Source organism: Phodopus roborovskii, unplaced genomic scaffold, assembly GCF_943737965.1.
Source record: "Phodopus roborovskii unplaced genomic scaffold, PHOROB, whole genome shotgun sequence".
NCBI classification, from domain to species: Eukaryota; Metazoa; Chordata; class Mammalia; order Rodentia; family Cricetidae; genus Phodopus; species Phodopus roborovskii.
The window spans coordinates 46,409,038-46,429,982 of NW_026126517.1; the positions used below are offsets into that span (position 1 = coordinate 46,409,038).

Consider the following 20,945-nt stretch of genomic DNA (forward strand, 5'->3'; position numbering starts at 1 on the left):
CATGGAAATTCACAGCCTGGAGGAAGTCAGGCTGAGCAGAACTATAATTTCAGCACCAGGGCAGTCACAGAATAAAATACGAGGCCATAAAACCTTGTGTTTGAAAAACATGGCATGGATTTTGTCCAAAGCAAGTGCCATACTTCCTCTCTAGTCTGCTTAGCTCTCTCCCTAAGCTGTGGCTCTGGCTCTTGGCCACACGCCATGCCTTGTTTCTGAAGAGCCTGGAGCCCTTCAAATCCACCCTCTTCTGCTGGAGAGCTACAAGATGTGGAAGGATAGCACATGTCCAGTCACTCCCCCTGTCTGTTTTGTCTCAGAGGGTCTCATCTCAGCCTTGTTTGTTTTTTTTAAGCTAAGGCCATAAAGATAACAGCATGAGCCATTTACCAGACAGCTCAATTCTTAACCAACTTTTGGCATGGGTACGGGCTTGGGGAGAATCCCATGTTTACTAAACAGACACACTGGGCTAACTATTCATTGTATAAAGCTGTTCACTGTGGAATTCCCGTGAATGATGAGAGAAGCCTTAGTGATTATGCTCCAATTTAATGGAAGCTCAATAGGGAGATTTTCCAATTTTTAATGGAATCTCAATAGGGAGCCCAAGATGGATTTGACCTTGAAGGCCTCCCACCTCAGCCTCATGAGTAACTGGAATTACAGTGTGTGCTACCATGCTCAGCTACCATACTTGTATATGTGTCTGTGCAGGTGCACATGTGTACGTGTGGAGGCCAGAGGTCCACCTCACGTGTTTTTCCTTAAGATCCATCTGTCTTGTCTATTGAGATAGGCTGTCTCACTAGACCCTGGGACCCCTCAGTTATGCTAGGCTGGCTGGACAGAGAACTCCAGGCAACCCCAACTCTGGGATCATGAATGTGTCCCACCACACCCAACTTTTCTATGTGGGTTCTAGAGATTAAACTTGGGTCCTCACACTTACACAGTAAGAACTTTACCACCTCAACTGTCTCCACAATCTGTTCTATAAACTATTGATGAACAGTCCATGGCATCTAGTGAGATGGCCTCCTTGATGTTGCTGGGAATGTCTTATTCCATCTCTGACACTTGGTGAATGTTTTCCTGGTCCCTACAACTCTACATGTCCAGTGTGATCGATGGATGTCCTCTGTTCTTAGTACAAAGGAAGAGTTAGCTTCTAAGAGATAATCATTAGGGAAAATCAATGCCTAAGAGGTAGATTTTTTTATTATTTTTATTTTTTTATCAGAGGCCCTGTGTGAGATCCTCATATGGATGAGAAGTATATTGCTCTGGGATTGGCTTTTTTTTTTTTTTCCTCAGAGACTTGTTCATTGACTGACTCTATTAGAAGTTAATGCTGAGAAACATCAGTCTGTTAAATCACAACACTCTCTGCAATCTAAGATCGGTCTTTATTGGGAGGCTGATGGTAACTTCCCACTGTTAAAGGGTCCTTTAAGGATTTTATTTTGTTGTTATATGTTTGTTTGTTTGTTTGTTTGTTTGTTTGTTTTTGAGAAGGTATCTCACTGTTTAGCCAAGGTTGGCCTTGAACTTGTAATCCTCCAGCCTCTACCTTCTCAAGTGTTGGGATGATTGACATATGGCACAATGGTGACACCATCCACAAGATCTCAACATATTCTTTATATCAGCAAAATTTTATACTGAGACAGAGAGTCCTATCCAAGTTCAGATTTTTCATTTGTATCTATTCCATGAGTCACAAGGCAGGTAATACATAGATAATAAAAATGGATTAATTTAAATTATAAGAGCTAGTTAGAGCTGGATGGTGGTGGTACATACCTTTAATCCCAGCATTCGGGAGGCAGAGGCAGGTGGATCTCTGTGAGTTCAAGGCCAGCCTAGTCTACAAAGCGAGTTCCAGGACAGTTTCCAAAGCTACACACAGAAACCCTGTCTCAAAAAATAAAAACAAACAAACAAAAAAAGGGTTAGAAACAAGCCTCAACTTTTCTCCATGTTGTTTATTAGGGAGCTGGTGATCCTGGTGAACAAAACTCCATATGCAATCTATAAAGTATTAGGAAATCTGAATACTCTTTCATGTCCAAGAATGGTGTCATTTATCCAGATTTGAACATTCTGACCAGAAATCAAGGGAATCCCATTGGTCCTGATAGCTTTTCTCTTAGCAAATCTATGGTCCGAAACAACTTGTTACACTCATGAGTGCTTTAACTTTTCTATTTGAAGACACATGCTGGGCAGTGGTGGCACACACCTCTAATCCCAGCACTCGGGAGGCAGAGGCAGGTGGATCTCTGTGAGTTTGAGACCAGCCTGGTCTACACAGCTAGTTCCAGGACAACCTCCAAAGCAATACAGAGAAACCCTGTCTTGAAAAACCAAAAAGAAAGGAAGGAAGGAAGGAAGGAAGGAAGGAAGAAGACCCCAAATTAGCCCAGTACATGTGAGGCAGTGCGAGGTCCTGTGATACCAATAACACCAGTCCCCTCTGTTCACATGCCACCTCAGAGGACTCTCCTGTGCGAGGTCCTGTGATACCAATAACACCAGTCCCCTCTGTTCACATGCCACCTCAGAGGACTCTCCTGTGCGAGGTCCTGTGATACCAATAACACCAGTCCCCTCTGTTCACATGCCACCTCAGAGGACTCTCCTGTGCGAGGTCCTGTGATACCAATAACACCAGTCCCCTCTGTTCACATGCCACCTCAGAGGACTCTCCTGTGCGAGGTCCTGTGATACCAATAACACCAGTCCCCTCTGTTCACATGCCACCTCAGAGGACTCTCCTGTGATGTGTCTACTAAAAGCCTTCTGGGTGGGGAAATGGCACAGTTGGTGAATACTTACCATGCAAGTACGAGGACTTGCTTTCAGTCCCCAGAACCCATCTACAGAAGTCATACTTAGTGACATGTATTCCCAGCACTGGAGACAGGGACATGGGGATCCCTGGTTGTCGGTGGTCAACCTCATGGCTAAACCAATGAGCTCCAGGTTCATTTATAGACCTTGTCTCAAAAACTAAGGTGAAGAGTGGCCAAGGAAGACATCTGCACACCCACACCAACACAGGCATACACGCACAGGCCTTCTGACCCCTCTGCTCCTGCTCCCTCAATCCAGAACACCCCTCCCCAGTGCATCAAAACCTATCCCAATCTTTTAATCATAGCTTTCAGCTATAGCTTTCAGCAGACACCTATACAACACAGACCACAGCCCAGCCATGCCTCTGCCCCCTTCCAGATTGTTCCCCTTAGCACATACCACTCCACCCCCCCCCTCCACATCTGTACAAAGTCTACCCTTCCTTGCCTGCCTGGTCCAGCTGAAGCCCCTTTCCTTGATTACCCCAGAAATCGTTAATAGCATCCTGTCCTAAATTCTTCTAGAATTATATAGTCTGTTTGGATGCAGTTCTAGATTGTCTTCAAGCTTTACTAGTTATTTACTATCTTTACCTCTTTGTTTTCTACTTTTTGTAATCCCCCATAGTTTAAGTGTTCGATTAGTAGGGGATTGTTGGACTTACTGGGCCCATGACAACAGATGTTACAAGTTCTCTGTAAACGAGGCCATGAAAACATTGCACCAAAGGAAGAAAACATTATTCAAAGGCAAAGAAATGTTTGGCAATTAAGTTCCTGTTGATGCCTTTGCCTTGAGCATGTAGAAATGTCCATTTTCAGAATCTCGGTGTGATATCAGTGGGGGCTAGGCCTGGCCTGCATCATTTTTGGATCACTGATTTGAGTGACTGGAAGTCTCAGTAATCATAGGGATTGGTTTACAGAATAGAACAAACAGGGATATGCATGGCGTTGATAATAAGTCTTCCCCAATAGAGTGGAAGGTTTAGAAGTTAACTTTGATGCCCATTATCTGCTCACACATGCACAAGGGCTTCCGTGCGCTTGGTAGATAAATGTTACAATTACAAAAGACAATCATGTTTTATATTCTGCAGTTTTGGCTTTTCCTGCATATCTGCTGGGTATAAACCAAGACCGGTTAAAAGAGAAGCTAACAAGCCGCCAGATGGATAGCAAGTGGGGAGGAAAGTCGGAGTCCATCCACGTGACCCTTAATGTGGAACAGGCCTGCTACACCAGGGATGCACTCGCCAAGGCCCTGCATGCACGGGTCTTTGATTACTTGGTAGATGTAAGTAAACATGGGTGGACATGGGCAAAGCTTCATGTTTTAGATATAAGGGATACAATGACTAAGAGTTTGTTCTCGTGTTTGCTTCATTCCTTTGCATCGTTACCATGTCCCTCTCTGCCTAGTGTATCCTCTCTCTTTGTTTCTGGTGAATCCCGAATCCAACTTCAAGATATTCACAGCAAGAGAGAGTAGCCAGAACTAACACCGTAGCACAAGATATTCAGTAAAGGTCAGAACTGTAATTGAGGAAGCTTGTGGTCCAGGACCATTCTTGATTTCTGAGTGTAAAGGGTTAAGAATGTTGCATCTGGTAATGACATAGTTAATTTGTGACAAGTAATTCCAAACATGGTGTGATAAGCACATGTCTTCCCTTGCATTTTTGTGGGGACAGGTACTCAAGATCAGCTTACCTGATCAATACTGACTCAAGCACAGTTAAAGTTGCAAGACTGACAGAGAGCATTTCTCCAGGCTGGCCTGGGGCTAGGGACATGGTGTCAAGGGGAATCTTCATGTGCTGTTGGTTAGAGGTCTCTGTTCGTAGCTATATGGGCCTCTTTTTAGGGCAGCTCAGTGTCCTCACAATTGGCAGCTGGTTTTCCCCAGAGTCAGTGATCTAAGACAGGGTGTGAGAGAAAAAGGCCGTGAGTTGTTCATTCTTGATCATGGAGTGGATTATTATCACTTTGTAATATTCTGTCTATTCTGAGCAAGCTACCAAGATAGTCCACTTGGGATGGAACTTGATCTGTACCCTTCAAAGGGGGGAAATAATCAAAGGTTTTGGATATCTATTGAGAGAGGTTTTGTGTTTTGTTTTGAAATGGTGTCTGTCTGTCTAGTTGTTTTTGTTCTTGTTTTTGCCTTTGTTTTTCAAGACTGGGTTCCTCTGTGTAGCCCTGGCTGTCTCAGAACTCAGTCCATGGACTAGACTGGGCTTGAATTCACAGAGATCTTCCTGCCTTTGCCTTCTGAATTGATGGAATTAAAGGCATGTGCCACCATGGCCAGGCTTGAGATAGTGTCTTATTTAGTCCAGGCTAGCTGTAAACTCGATATATAACTGAGGATGAGCTTTTACTTTTGATCTTCTTGACTCTACCTCCTGAGTGTTGATATAGGAATGTACCATCATTTATGGTACATTAAACAATAGCTAATTCAATAGCTAGTTTATGCATTGCTGGGAATCATAAACCCAGGCCTTTATGCATGCTAGACAAGCACTATGCCAATTGGGCTACAACCCCAGCTTGACTTTGGATTACTTTTAAATTAACTCTGATACTTTTAGACACAGAATATAGCATAATCATACACACATTTATATATGAATATACTTACTTTTTTGTTTTTGGTTTGTTGTTGTTTTTATTTTTCAAGACAGGATTTCTCTGTGCAACCCTGGCTGTCCTGGAATTCACTCTATAAACCAGGCTGGCCTTAGACTCACAGAGATCTGTCTGCCTCTGCCTCCCAAGTGCTGGGATTAAAGGTGTACACCACCACCACCCAGCTACTTATATTTTTTAAATTTATTTTTAGTTTTGCATGTGTGTGTGCACTCCAAAGCATGCCATAACACACTTGTGGAAGTCAGGAGATAGCTTTTAGAAGCCGATTCTCTCCTTCCACTGTGTGGGTCACAGGGACTAAACTCTGGTCATCTGTCTTAGCAGCAAGCACCTTTACCCACTGAGCCATATTGCTGGCCCTGTCTCTGGTATAAAGATGTATACTTTATATTTTCTGATGGAAAGCCAGTGGTGTAAATCTGGTACCTTTAGTGTTAGAATAAGATATAGTCTATACTCTGTTCCAAATACTACTTAAATAGTTCAGGGGGAAAGGAATATCATTTAATTTCTCCAACAATGCCAAAGTTTAAATATTGTGTTAGTTTTCTAAATAAAAGGAACAAGGAACAGAGAGGTTCAGAAATCCCGGCTCCTGTGTGGCTATTCTAGGGGGACCTAGACTCCTGCTGTTTCTACTTTTCTATGTTCAAACAGGAAACCCAAGGCAGATCCTAGCCAGGGACAGCAGCCACTGGGTCCCAGGAGTCTGTGCCCAAATCCACTCACGGAGCTCAGGTGGGGTGGGAGAGCCAGACAGATCAGAGCCATGCTCCCCACACTGCTGGTGATTATTTGAGACGTTCAATTCTGTGGGAAGTTCAGGGTCAAGTGTTACTCGGACCTCTTGTGTACTGAGAAGGGAGTCTCAGCATCAGTGACGAATTGTGTCCTGTTAGGGTTAAGTGGCTGCTGACTTGGGGACATCTGACTGGCAGTTGCAGGTTTTGAGAGTGGAACCTCATTCAGGACAGGATCTTACTGTATCATCCAAGGCAACAGCCTCTTCCAGATCTCCGGACTTTTTAAGGAGTGCTAGCTCTGCTGACACTGTACAAGCACACTCTCCCCCCCCCTCAACCCGGTCCCCCATTCCCCCTGCCCGGATTGCAGTTGTTTGAATCCCCCTGAGACCTTTTTAAAGCATATACCCTGTCTTCAAACTATCCTGTCTCCAGGGGGGCAGTATGGTTGCCACGCAGGGCCCCCTGCTCCACCTCAAGTCTGTTCAGTAAGGACGAAAGGAACTATTTGTGCTGTGTGTGTTTTCTCCTAGTCCATCAATAAAGCCATGGAGAAGGACCACGAGGAATACAACATTGGCGTCCTAGACATCTATGGCTTTGAAATATTTCAGGTAAGGAAGGCTGGGGAAATGGCTCACTGGGTATGAGTACTGCCATGCAGGCAGCTCAGTTCAGACTCGCAACACTCAGGTAAAAATACTGCATACACCTGTAACCCTGATGCGGTGGGAGGCAGAGACAGGGCTCACTGGGCCTTGCTGGCCACCAGCCCAGCTCTAGGTTTAGTAGGAGATTTGTCTTAAGGGAGGGAACCATCACTCCGTAGCCCTCTCTCAATTCTGTATTCCCAGTGAGGGCTCCTGCATACACACTCATGAACACACATACACACAAGAAAAATAAAAGAAAGGAGGGAGATGAGAAAGGAAGCAAGAAAAAGAGAAGGGAGGGGGAGCTGAAGAGATTGCTCAGTGCTTAGAAACCCTTGTTGCTCTTCAAGAGGAACTGGGTTTAGTTTCTTACACCCACGTCAGTCAGCTCACAACACTGTGGTTCCAGCTCCAGGGGATCTGATGGCCTCTCCTGGGCCTCTGTGGGCATGCCCATGTGTGGTACATAGGCACACACACATGTGGATACATACACACCTACACACACGCGAATGCATACATGGATATGCATACACCCATGCATGCATGTAAATAAAAGTAATAAAAAGGGAGGAAGGAAGTTGATTCTGGGTAAGGCCAGTTTGAATCATCAGAGCTTGTGGGGAAGGTGATGTTTCCTCTGGCCATCAAGAATAATTCTAAGCACTGAAGAAGAAACGGGCTCCAGCTCATCTTTGCTGCTGTGAGTTCTTCATGTACCTTGACCAAATTAGTTTCTCCTAAATATAAACCATGCTTCCTCTATTGACGTCGCCAGAGTTTCTGAGGCAGCTCTTTCACACAGACATTTTAGTGCATCATCAAGAAATGATTTTTAAATGGTTTTGTGAAATGATTGCAGGAAACGACCTCTCTCTCTCTTTTTTGTTTCCTCCTTTTCCCCCAGAAAAATGGCTTTGAACAGTTCTGCATCAATTTCGTTAATGAGAAATTACAGCAGATTTTTATTGAGCTGACGTTAAAAGCAGAACAGGTAAGTGGTCCCTCATCCTTCGTGCTCTTCTCTGTCATCTTTGCTTCGAAGATACAGATCTCCCTTTGATGATGGAGTTGGGTTTCTGTCTTGTATTAGGAAATGTACCTACTAAAGTCAGCAGTAAAGCCATATGCCTTTGCGGTATTTCAGTCTTTGAGATGCAAATACCATCTGCTGCGTGTTTCTTCCTCTGTCAGCAAGTGAAGCTAGGAGCCTGGACTGGCAGTGGGCTGTTTTGCTACCCTCTGTCCCACTCACTGACCCAGGTGGGCACCCTTGATCTGACCTCCATTGTCTTGGAAACACGTGGCTTTCCCAAATGTGCAGCACCCCTAGGGTCCCCCCTAAGCTATACATACTTCTAACAATGCTCACATTGGAATTCTTCCTTGAACTATGCCTTGCTACACTCCATTCTAAAAGTGCAGTGTAGGCTCTGAAATTCTTGGTGCCATGTTGTTTTAGATTTTCAGAGTGACTGTCATAAATCAAAGCAGGGAACTTGAGGTAGTGGAAATGTCTTCTCTTACAGTTAGGTACCAAGCATTTAAAATCCAGCCTTACAGCCCCTCCAAAGGCTAGAGGGAGACTCTGGAAAAGCCTAGGGTTCTTTCTCCTTCACAACCTGGTGGTGGCTTTTGGCCTTCTGTGCCTGTGGTGCTCAAACTGTACTCTATACCTTACCTTCTGTTGCTCCATGCCCTAGCCTCTCTCTCCTTTCTCTCATTAAGACACAAGCCTTTGCGTTTATTAGGGCTTGTCCTATGTCCAGAGTGATGTAATCATGAGGTCCTTTATTAATTATTATCTACCAAGACCTTATTTCTAAACCTTGAGTCCTGAGGTTCTGGGTGCACGTGCAATCTGGAAAGAAGCTAGACATATCAAAAGCTGTTTAGGGACCATTGAGTTATTGGAATGTTAGCTGTCTACCACTGAAGAATGGCTAGAGTAAGGTAGCCAAAGGAGAGACCCTCTGTACATCTACCTGGAGACTGGAGATCTACATGAGGGATCATGGCAATCGGCTGAAACCACTGATGGAAGGAGGGTCGGATAAACAAGACAGATGGAAAGAGAGTCCCCAAACTGCCCGTCACATACAGAGTTCTAGAGAGAAGAAAGATCTGGCCCTACTTTTTTTTTTAATTGCTGTGATGAAACACCATGTCCAAGACAACTTATCAAAGAAAATATTTAATCGTTCTTACAGTCCCAGAGTTTTAGAGTCCATGATATTAAAGAGGGGATGGTGGCATGAACAACCGAAAGTTCACATCTCAAACCACAAGCAGAAGGTGGAGAACACACTGGGAATTGCAGGAGTCTTGGGAAACCTCAAAGCCCACCACCAGTGACACACCTCTTCCAACAAAGCCATACCTCCTCGTTCTTCACAAACAGTTCCACCAACTGGGTACCAAGTATCAAAGTACATGAGTCTGTGAGGGCCATTCTCATTCAAACCACCACATGGGTTCAGAAGGATCAGGATACATAACGAGTTCAATGCCAGCCTGGAACACATGAGACACTGTCTCAAATGACAAGTAACAGCTGTAGGGTATTGGTTTTCACAGTGCAGACAAAACATGAAAAACCATTAAGTTATGAGATGTTCTGCTCTTATCGCCTCTCGTGATGGGAAAGTTCTTAGAGTATGTGAGAAGGATGCAGGTTCTCTTTCTTGGTGGTTCATGCAAGCTTCCAATTTCTGTCACCCAGGAAGAATACGTCCAGGAGGGAATAAGATGGACGCCCATTGAATACTTCAATAATAAAATCGTGTGTGACCTCATAGAGAGCAAAGTCGTAAGTATTAGCTGTGGTTCCCTTCTCTGGTCTACCCTTCAGAGATCTTTCATTCTCTGTGCCTGGCATCAGTTGCTTTTCAACTGACTAGGAAACTACCCTTGTACAGAATGTCAGCAGTAACATTAGTAATGTACAAATGTGCAGCATGAAAATAAAGTGATAGGCTTTTACTACTACAATAAATAAGAAAGTGTACAACATGCCAACTTGCAAATGGAAGTTGTTTCTGAATTCTAGAAGATGGCTCTTGGTTGTATGACATAGCAAATGAGGAGCCATAAAAAAGGGCCACATTTCCCAGCCCCATCATGCACCTACATACACAGGAACATGCATGCACACATACATACATACATACATACATACATACATACATACATACATACATAAGAAACCCTCTAGAGAGCTAGCTAACTTCTTGGAAATGAGTTTCCTCCATCTTTAGGCCTGATGATAAAGCCTCCTCTGGGAATGTTCCTTCCTGGAAGGAACAGCTGATGATGAGATGACATCTGGGTCTTGGGAGCAGTCTCCTGACTTAAGACATGACCCCATAGGTGCTAAGTATTTGGAGGGATCAGTGACCCTGGCCTTGCCTTCTTGGTCCCACCAGAACCCTCCTGGAATCATGAGCATCCTGGATGACGTGTGTGCCACCATGCATGCCGTGGGTGAGGGTGCCGACCAGACACTGCTACAGAAGCTCCAGATGCAGATTGGGAGCCATGAGCACTTCAACAGCTGGAACCAAGGCTTCATCATTCACCACTATGCAGGGAAGGTAAGGTCTGAGACCACAGTTCAGTGGGCTAGAATCGATCCATTTTAAAGGCTCCCCATTTTGAGCCTTTAGGAGTGGGATTTGTTTTCCCATGAACCAATAGAGACCTGTATTATTTATTCATTTGACAAACAGGACCGTTAAAGGATTTGAAGAGTTAAAACAAGGCACTGTCTACAGGGCTGCTTGCTTTTAAAGCAAAAATCCCCGTGGTGTGGATTGTAACTGCTGAAGCAATAGATTTTTGTCTTGACACTTGCAATCACAAACTTGCATTCCTTTGCTTTCCCATGGGCACTGGGACTAACTTTAATGTTTTCCCTTACAAAGGAAGTAACTAGGTGCCTGCAGGGTACACAACCATGTAGGGTCCTAACAGAATTTGGGGTCATGGCTCTTGGATGCTGCCTGGTCCTATGGAACTCCACAGACAGAATCTTTCCTCCCAGCTAGTCTCTTGTTAACCCTGGCCCCTGAGCATCAAGTTCAGGACAGATGGACACAGCTCTGATGCTGCTTCCAAGAACAATCCAAGCCTCAGTTGGCGTACTTGATGAGTGAACACAAGGACTTTCTTCTTCTTCACTTAGTCAGAACTTAGGAAAAATAACTTCATGTGTTCAGACACTCACAGATCATCTGGGGAGCCAGATCTTCATCACCCACCATTAGATCATGGTCATCTAAGCCAATTGGCAGCTTTTATGTGAGAAACCTCAAAGGCTACAACTAGGAATGTCCACCTTCGATGAGGATAGCCATACTCACCTAAGGATGTTTTTAATCAAAGAAATGTGTAGGATAAAATTTGATTTCTTTCTGTTCTTGGCCAGGTTTCCTATGACATGGATGGCTTCTGTGAAAGGAACCGGGACGTGCTTTTCATGGACCTGATTGAACTCATGCAGAGCAGTGAGCTGTAAGTGCCCTTTATCTGCTTCATCTGGCATGTGGTACACATGGGGGTTTTTTGTTGTTGTTTTGCTTTGTTTTAATGTGTATGGGTGATTTGCCTGCTTATATGTTTTGTACCATGTGTGTGCCTGGTATGCACAGAGGACAGAAAGGGGCCTCAGATCCCCTGGAACTGGAGTTACAGATGGCTTGTGAGCCACCATGTGAGTACTAGGAATTGAACCATCCAGCCCCATGCCATCATAGACCAGTAATGGTATTGTTTCAATGTGCAAACCAGAGTTATATTGGAGTGCTTAACATCCAGCTCTTTTAGGACTGTTGAGTCTGGTTTATAATTTGACTTTTTGTTTTCTCAAAAGGGCTTCTCTTCTTCCAATCTTTGCCTATCCCTTCTGTCATTATGTTTCCTTCCCCTAAGTGCCATCTGTATGTCTGGCTTCAACACTGTTAGGAGGGAGAAGGGGCCACATTGGCCTGGAATAGCTATTTCTGATCAGCAAGAGTAGAACAATCTACTTCTATGACACTTTCCCTTTGGGACAAAACCGAAAAGATTTTCTATGGTCACTCCATTTTTAAAGGTGGCTAATTAGCCTAAATTGCTGAAGCAACTGGAGACTGAGAAGTCTAAGAGGAATTTTCCCCTGCTTTCCAGGAGGGGGGATCTCTGTGGTTTTGTTCTTGATTCCTGTTGTAATGTAAAGGGAAACTCACATAGTATCTGGAGCCTTGATGTCCTGCAAATGTTGGAAAAGGATGTCCTCAATTCCTTGCCATAGGAATACATGTATGTGGCACCACTCTTGATCTCCAGATGGAACCACACATCTACAAAAGGAACAGTGATGGCATTTACATCAAGAGGAGCCTAAAGAGGACCTAGGAGAAACCGCTGCTGGCAGCTCGAGCCTGTTGTCATTGAGAATACAGCTGAGATCAGCATCATCTCCAGGAACACTGGCCACTCCAGTTGCGGGTTGCTTCATGCCTGGAGCATTCACAAACCAGGTTCAAGCAACCTTCAGGGATCTATGGCTTCCAGTTGTGGCTAAACCTGGGATTGACCTTCAGCCCTTTACAGAGGCATCTTATATCAACCTGCCTACCATCACTCTGGTAACTCAGATTCAATTCTGTGCTATGGGGACATTGACATCCTATGCAGCAACCCAATCACCTATTGGGTCTGCTGTAGACACTGACCTATGAAGGTCTCAGTATGTGTGGCACCATCTCCCATGAGTGCCCAGTGGAGGTCATGTCCAAGCTCTACTTCTACAGAGACTCTGAGAAGATGGAGAAGGTGCTTACCGAAAAAGGTTTGACCAAGGAGGAACTGCAGGGTGAATGAACCTTGCCAGCGCCTAAGTCAGTGGTCTGAAGGCATACAAGTACCATCTGTGTCTGCCCAGCTGTTCCCTACGGACCACTGAAGACTGGGCTGCAGCTCCCATTGCTCAGCCACTGAATGGGCTGGAACCAGTGGCCACAAGCTAGTCTGCAAGACACTTGAGCAAAATGAAAAGGTGGATGGAAATAAAGTTTCTAAAATAGAAGAACAATGAAAGAAAGAAAACCCTACGAGGAGCCTCTACAGTGGGTTACATGGAAACATTTGTTTTTATTTATTTATTTTTGAGGTGGTGTCTTCCAGGCTGACCCTGAAATCCTGATCCTCCTGCCTCCACCTCCCCAGTGCTGGGATGATGCACTCCTATATGTGATGCTTGGATTGACTCCGGGACTCCCTGCATGCTAGGCAAGCAGTCTATTGACCGCACTACACCCCCAGCCAGGGACAACTACTTTAAGGAACAGCAGCAATGGCAGCCGCTTTTTGATAAAATCCTAACTGCCATGAAAGCCCCAGTGAGGAGCTATTCTTGCTTTATTTAAATGACTGCCCCAAAGCCCGCCATCCCTCCCCACATGGGTGCTCTCCCACCATTCTCCCTGTGCCGGGCTCCACCACCATCCTTCTCCAGAGCTTCCTCACACTCACTTCTGAGACGACACCTTTCTTTTCATTCAAAATGCATAACCCCAATGTGCTGTCCTCTGAGAAGGTCAGGGAGGCTCAAAGTCCTGGCTTGTGGGACTCTTGGCAAACACAGGTGAAGGCATCTCACTTTCAGAGATGGTTTTTAATTATTAAAACTCCTGCCAAGTTCAAAAGCAATCGATGGGCCCACATAAACTCCTGTCATCTAGATACAGCATATTGTTCTGTAATGTGATTTCTGTAAAAGTCTGTGGTTACGTCTGGCCAGGTTAGAAGCAGATGTCTGGGGAAACTTCCTGGAAATTTCTAAAGACCAAAAGGTCACTCGGAGCTGGATGGGGGTTGGAGGGGGCAGGATGAGTTTGGGTTGGCATTTCCAGTTGTCAGCTTATGTGGGCCACTTCATTCACAGAGTAGATTAGAAGATATCTATTGACCTTTGGTTCAGACACCAGATGCATCAAAGTAACTAGACTTGTCCCCACTCTGTGTGCCTGTTGGGTGCTCGGTTAGCGTTATTAAGGGGACATATTCTGCAGACAGAGCCTCAGTGACCCGTGACTGCTGCACTTGCAACTGATCCTACTCAAAGGCAGTTTGTCAAGGGATTGGGGGCCAGTATTTCTTGCTGGCCTGTAGCAAGCAGAAGCCACTTATGCTACTAGATATCTTGCATTGCAGGGCGGGGAATATGGCTCCGTTGGTACAGTGCTTGCTTAGCACACACAATGCCCTGGGTTTGTTCCCTAGCCCCTTGTAAAACCTGGCATAGGGGCAAAGGATTGTAATTGCAGCACTTATGTAAGTGGACTTTTCTTTGGACTGCCAGCTCCCAAATAATGACATGGTGACTTATTATTAATGATGGAAGCTCAGCCTTAGCTTAGGCTTGTCCCACCAGCTCTTATAACTTAAATTAACCCATGTTTTTATTAATCTATGTTCTACCACGTGGCTGTCACCTCTCTCCCATTCTGTGTCTTCCACTCGCTCCGCATTTCCATGGCATCTCCTGTGCTCCTCCAGTATCTGCTTCCTCTCTCTGCCCTGCCCGGAAGTCTCACCAGTATCTCTCTTGCTTAGCTCTCGATCATTCAGCTTTTTATGACACCAACCACAGCAGTACCTCTTCATAGTATACAAATATCCCACAACACACTTGGGGATCAGAGACAGGAGGACATCCTGGGCTACATGGGGAATTCAGGGTCAGCCTGGACTACATAAAACCAATGCCTCAGAAACAAGCAAAGACCCTAAGATGTGTAGGACACTCTTCTTAAGCCCCGTCAAAGAATTATGCAGGTGTGACACTCACTGTAATCAGACTCAGAAACAGGCTCTCGCAAGCAGAGCAGCATGCACCTCCAATACTCCCAACTCACACCATTGACAGGGTTCTAACCTAGCCAACTTATCTTCACAAACAAATGCTGTCTTCCCTCCCCTCCGCCGTGCTGTCCCCCAGATAGCCCTCGGTCCCAGAGGCAGGGATGTTCCAAACTCATTTCTCTGTTTGAGACTCTGATGTGCTTGTATCTTACTGTTCTTTGTGTCTCCTGTCTGGTGTTCATTTGCCCAGGTTACATCTTGCAGGCTTGTACTGTAAGTCACATGGCTCTTCTGTGGCCAGTGTTAGATGCTTTTCTGGACAGCACACACATACACCACCACCACCCCCCACAGAACTGAGAGATTGCTGACCCACCCTCTTTCTCATTTTCCAGGCCTTTTATAAAATCTCTATTTCCTGAAAACCTGCAAGCCGACAAGAAAGGCCGCCCAACGACCGCAGGAAGCAAAATAAAGGTTGGTTCTATTCTGGGAAGTGTTTGGATCCCTGTAAGAGCTGGAGTTCTCTGGTAGTCAAGAACTGTGCCCTAGGGTTAGTATAGGGGTATAGTCACTGAAATGCCCAGAAGTTAGGTTACTTACCAAAAAAATAAAAACAAAAAGGCACAGGATATAGCTGAATTTGACTTGGCCATCCTGATCTCCCAGTTGGAATCAAGTACCCCATAGCTTAATGGCTAGCACATAATAATCAGTTCTTTTAAAGAGGAAATGGCTTTAAAGACAATCTGGAAGGATTTATGTTAAACTATCAGGAATTTTGTGGTTCGGAATCATGTTCTGGATATCGATGGTGTTTTTCCAGGCCAAGCCCTTAAGGCATGCCAAGTATGAGACTTGCCAGAAACCCCAGTTCATCTTTAGGGGCGATTTACACGTCCCTACTCCCTGGGTCTTACAGGCTCCTCCTTGCTATTAAGTGCAAACACATCTGGCCGTATGGTGGTAGCAACTCTGAAATATTGTGGGCGGTGAAGAGTTTGCATCAAGGACACTTTGTTCTGTAACTTTGACAACTATTTGCTGAACTTTGTACAGGTAATGCCAGTTCAGAATATCTGTTTGGTCTGAGGATGGCCATGGCTTAGTTGGTAGAGGACTTATAGAGAGTGTACAAATCCCTGTCTTTTCATTCCATCCCCATCAACCTGTAAAACTAGGGATGGTGGTGCGTGTCTATAATCCCAGTCCCGGAGAGGTAGATACAAGACCATCAGAAGTTCAAGATCATCTCTTGCCTATATAGTAAATTCAAGGCATGTCTGGGCTTTATGAAGCCCTGTCTCAAAAACAGAAAGAAAGAAAGAAAGAAAGAAAGAAAGAAAGAAAGAAAGAAAGAAAGAAAGAAAGAAAGAGGAAGGAAGGAAGGAAGGAAGATGTTTGTCTATACATATGACTCTGTGTGTGTGTGTGTGTGTGTGTGTGTGTGTGTGTGTGTGTGTGTGTGTTCGTGCGTGTATAGTAAATCATGCCAGTTAAATATGTCTCCGGTTTTATAGTCAAAGAGATTGCATGATTAATATTTGGCATTTGGGGTTCAGTTGCCTATGACTTTTACTATCTAAGTTATTACCAACTTATAATTTAAATTCTCAGCATCTGGGGCAAGAAAGATGACTTGGTGGTTAAAAGCACTTGCTGCTCTTATACAGGACCCAGGTTCAGATCCAGAACCTACACTGCAGCTCATAACCATCTGCAACTCCAGTTCCAAGGGATCTGGGGCCCCTCTTCTGGCTTCTGTTGACTCCTGCACATATATGATACACATAAACTCACAAAGGCATATATACACATAAAAATACCTAACTGCTTAATTTAAAACTTCTCAGCACCCCTTGCTTATCTGTAAGGTAGGGATTGTAGCACTGACCCAAAGGTGTTGCCGTGAGGGTTAAATCCAGTCATCCACCTACAGTGCCTGCATCCTGCATCCTACCCTGTAAAAATGCCCAGTGGCCGCTCTTACATCCTTGACTACCAGTGTGTTCTCTTTACCGTGCCCAAGCCCTCGTGTCTACTTACTGCTGTGGGTGGTTTTGTTGTTGTTTGCACATGCTCATTCCCTGCCCTAGACTTCCATTCACTCTCCTTCACTCTATTCCATTCCACGATGCCCCTCAGCCTGTGCCTTCCTGATTGACACCAGTGTCACAGATGCTATGGTTGTTACTGCACTGCCCTCTGCCCTTCCGCTTCCAACTGTTTCATGGATGAAGCCTGCATTCCCAAGGCTTAATAACCTTCATGAGGATAGAAACACTGGCTTCAGTAAAGGACGTGGTTCCATAAGAGGACCTTTTAGGTTTTGTGAATGAAGTCAGACATGAAGTGGTGGTGTGGTTTTTTGTTTGCTGTTGTTTTTAGAGTGGAATATCTAGATCAACAAATAGTATTTGACTCGCAGCACCGTAAACAACAACTAGACAGTTTAAGCTGCTCCCAGCTGAGTGTGGTAGCACACAGACAAGATCCCAGCGCTTAGGCAGCATAAGCAGGAGGATTACAGGTTTGAGTCACAGGAAGGTGGTGGGGGATGGAGCAGTCTTACCAGGTTTCTGATACTTGCCTTATGTTCTGGTGCTTCAGAGACTGAGGCAAGAGGACCGTGAGTTCCATGCCAGTCTGGCTTACAAAATGAGACTATCTCAAAGAAACAGATGAAATCTTGTCGTTTTCTTTAAACTCTCGGACTCAAGCCATCCTCCTGCATCAACCTTCTGAACAGAAGACACTACAGACGTGGGCTACCATGTCCACTGGTGCAAGCTGAGTTTTGAGCTGGTAGGCAGAGCCCTCTGGTTATAGGGACATCATGTCCTTAAGAGGACATGATGGATTGCCTGGATTTGGGTCTCTGGGACAGAAAGCTAGCTGAGAGCAGAGAACAGATGTGATTTTCCCTGGTGTTAACATCTGCATGAAGGTCTGACTCATGCCTTAGCCTGAAGGACCTGGATAGGGACAAGCTCTGGGCTGGAAACTCTAGTCATGAGACTGTCACATTCAGATCCAAGGGCTCAGATCCCCCAAGGTTGCAGTGACTCATTTTCAAGTGGTCTGGAATACGCCTCATGACTGGGGGTTGGAGGCCTTTTACTTCTCCTTTGAAGGCAGTTTGCTTCCTTCCCTTCATATTTGTGTGTAGTTTAAAAAGTTGCCATCTTTCTGGACTGTACACAGAATGCTTAGAAAAGCACATTTGGAGCCTTTGTCTAGGAAGGTCAACCCAAAGTTCAGTCATCTAAATGGATTCTACTTGTATTCTCACCCAAATCCCACTGTCTCTGATGGATCCTGTGACCAAGTTCTGCCTAGTGATCTACAGTAGTGAAAGTCTTTTTATTTTCTACGCCCTCCCAAAACATCTGTGAGGGATACACAGCCATGGCCTGGTCCCTTGTCCCTTCCATATTCATACTATTTGGCAGATGTCCCAAGAGTATATTGAAAGAGAGTTCCAAGTTTCTGGATAGAAATTTTTTATATTAAAAATGTAGTGTTATACATTTTACTGTTTTAATTATTTTAAAATAAAAAGCTGATCTACAGAATTTAATTAGAATTATCATTTGATGGACACTCCTATCAAGTTACTAAAGCAAAAAAATATATTGCATTTATGTAGCTGAAGAGATGTCTCAGCAGATCCACATGGTAGCTCACAGCCATCTGCAGCTCCAGTCCCAGGGGAATCCAACTCCCTTGTCTGGCCACCAGTGTCCTAGCTGCTGCTTCCAAATGACCACAAAGAGGCTTAATATTAATTATAAGTGTTTAGCTGATAGCTCAGGCTTGTTTTTAGCTAGTTCTTATAACTTAAATTAACCCATTTCTACTAATCTATGTGCTGCCACATGGCTCATGGCTTGTTGTCTTGTATACATCCTGGTCCCTCTGTGTCTGGCTGGCAACTCCTCTGACTCCACCTCCTTCTTCCCAGCTTTCTCTCTGCCCTGAAAATCCTGCCTAGCCATCAGCCAACCAGCCCTTTATTAACAATGAAAGCAATACATATTTACAGTATACAAAGATGGTTCCACAGCACACCAAGGGCACTTACACATGCATACGTGCCTGCAAAACGTTCATAAAATAAAAATAAATGTTTTAAATATAATCATATTACATTTAATAATGCTTCATTCTGAGGCTTCATTCAATTATATGTTATGATTGGAAGAGGCTAGTGCTGAGATCAGACTCCTAGTGAGCCAAGGTAGACACACTAGGCATTACCTGAGTGAACCTGGGACTGTGAGTAGGAGAGGGTGAACTACAGCACCACGCATTGCAGCATCTGTTCCTGCCTTTAAATAAGACATCAGAGATGTTCTAGTTTTATCCACCTGTGTGTAGGCTGCAGCTGGAAAAACTGAAGCCTAGAAACATAGATAAGACTCATGGTGTAACACCTTTCACATAACAGAGCCAGGAACACCACTGAGGCTAATTGATCGTACCCTGAACCTCTCCTCACTATCCTGTCTTGTTTTTGTATTTTGATTCCTGCTCTGTTGAATAATGCTGGTACCTCACTATGTAACCAATGCATTCTTAGCTGGAGTCAGAACTAATCCAGTTTGCTTCATAGTCACCTCTCAGGACATCGAGAGTGATGCATATCCATTGAAACTCGGGAGAATGACGACTCATTCCAGTTTGTTATAATTAAGTATTTCATAACCTGGCTGGTCTATCTTATCCAGGATCACCCAGTTAGTTCCTTTCCTGCCACACTACACTATTCTGTATCACTCATAGGAAAGCAAAAGAGAACTGTGGGTAAGAAATGGGGACTAGTTTCAAGTCTCACTGCTGTTGCTTACAAATTATGTTGTTCCAAAGAATGGTTCTTCCTGAAAAGCTTGATATTCTTGTTTGAAAAAGCAAAAGTAGGAATAGTCACAACTGCTCAGGGTTGTTGTGATGTATCAGTGGCCCGGGACTGTTGTAAAAAGAACTACTGGCCTCTGGGTGCTTTCCTTATGCTGCAGTGCAAAGGATATATATGCTTCTACCTGCTTATGGCTGGATAGCAGTAAATGAACAATTAGTATCAAACACGGAACGTAAGAATGAGGAGCTGTGTAATGTGGTAAATAAGAATCTGGGAAAAGATATGCTGATGGATGTTTATTTGGGGAGAAATCACTTACACGAGAAACAGATGACCGCCACAGGTTGCTGTCCCCAGGATGCCTCCGGATGCCCTCTGTCTCTGACCAGGAAGCAAAAGAGAGAAAGCTGGGGTCTGGGACCCCAGACCTAGTCCCCTTGGTCACGCACACACCTATCCCCACGCCCCAGTGGGCATGGTCAGTGCAACAGGTGGGGGCAGGTGATATCTCACTACAGAGCTGGAAAAGAAAAAGAAGAAAGAATGGAGAACTGGGTGTGATGGTGCTCAGAGGCAGAGGCAGGTAGATCGAGCTCTGTAATGTCTACATGGTAAGTTCCAAGACAGCCAGGGCTCTATACAGGAACCCTATTAAAAAAAAAAAAAGGAAAGGAAGGAGGAAGGGGAGGGAGGGAGGGAAGAAGAGAGGAAGAAAGGAAAAGAAAAGGTCAGGACTGGAGAGACGGCTCAGCAGTTAAGAGCACTGGCTAGAGAACCCACATTTGAACCCCAGCACCCATGTGGTGGGTGAGTCACAACCATCCATAACTCCACGGGATCCAATACCCTCTTCTGACCTCCATGGGCACAATGCATATGCATGGTGCACATATGTACCTACAGGCAAAACACTCAGCACACATAAAATAAGTAAATAAAACTTTTAAAGCTTTGTCAGAAAGATACTCCCATCCTCACTTAACCTGACATATAGCAGAGTGCATCAGATTTGTTTCCAAATGTAACTTTGTCAGCAAAGAAGATAAAAGAAAATTTCCTTTGTGGTCAGAGTCCTTACTATGGCAGGGCAACCTCTATACCTCTGTCCTCAAACGCAGGCTGTGCAAAAAAAAAAAAAAAAAAAAAAAAAAAAAATGTTTTCTGCAGGCTCACACAAGAGCTCCATTCACTGATGAACATCCTGCTACCCATCAGTTTTCTAAGGGGTTCCGATTCCCAAGCACAGGAAAACAGAGAAGCCCTAATTGAGAGCGGGTTGTCTCTTGTCAGCAGAGCCCTTCTGCTGACTGGGAATGACTCCCTG

At 44.6% G+C, this 20,945-nt stretch overlaps 1 protein-coding gene across 2 annotated transcripts in view; it reads left to right on the forward strand.

Annotated features, from left to right (window-relative positions):
- The window catches only part of Myo1e (myosin IE), a 180,875-nt gene that overhangs the window by 118,615 nt on the left and 41,315 nt on the right, over positions 1-20,945 (forward strand). For both annotated transcript variants that reach the window (XM_051197887.1, XM_051197886.1), the window contains exons 10-16: positions 3,962-4,158; positions 6,796-6,876; positions 7,823-7,909; positions 9,638-9,724; positions 10,341-10,508; positions 11,342-11,427; positions 15,156-15,237. In XM_051197887.1, the coding sequence (XP_051053844.1) occupies positions 3,962-4,158; positions 6,796-6,876; positions 7,823-7,909; positions 9,638-9,724; positions 10,341-10,508; positions 11,342-11,427; positions 15,156-15,237 (788 nt within the window). The remainder of the gene's footprint in view (positions 1-3,961; positions 4,159-6,795; positions 6,877-7,822; positions 7,910-9,637; positions 9,725-10,340; positions 10,509-11,341; positions 11,428-15,155; positions 15,238-20,945) is intronic.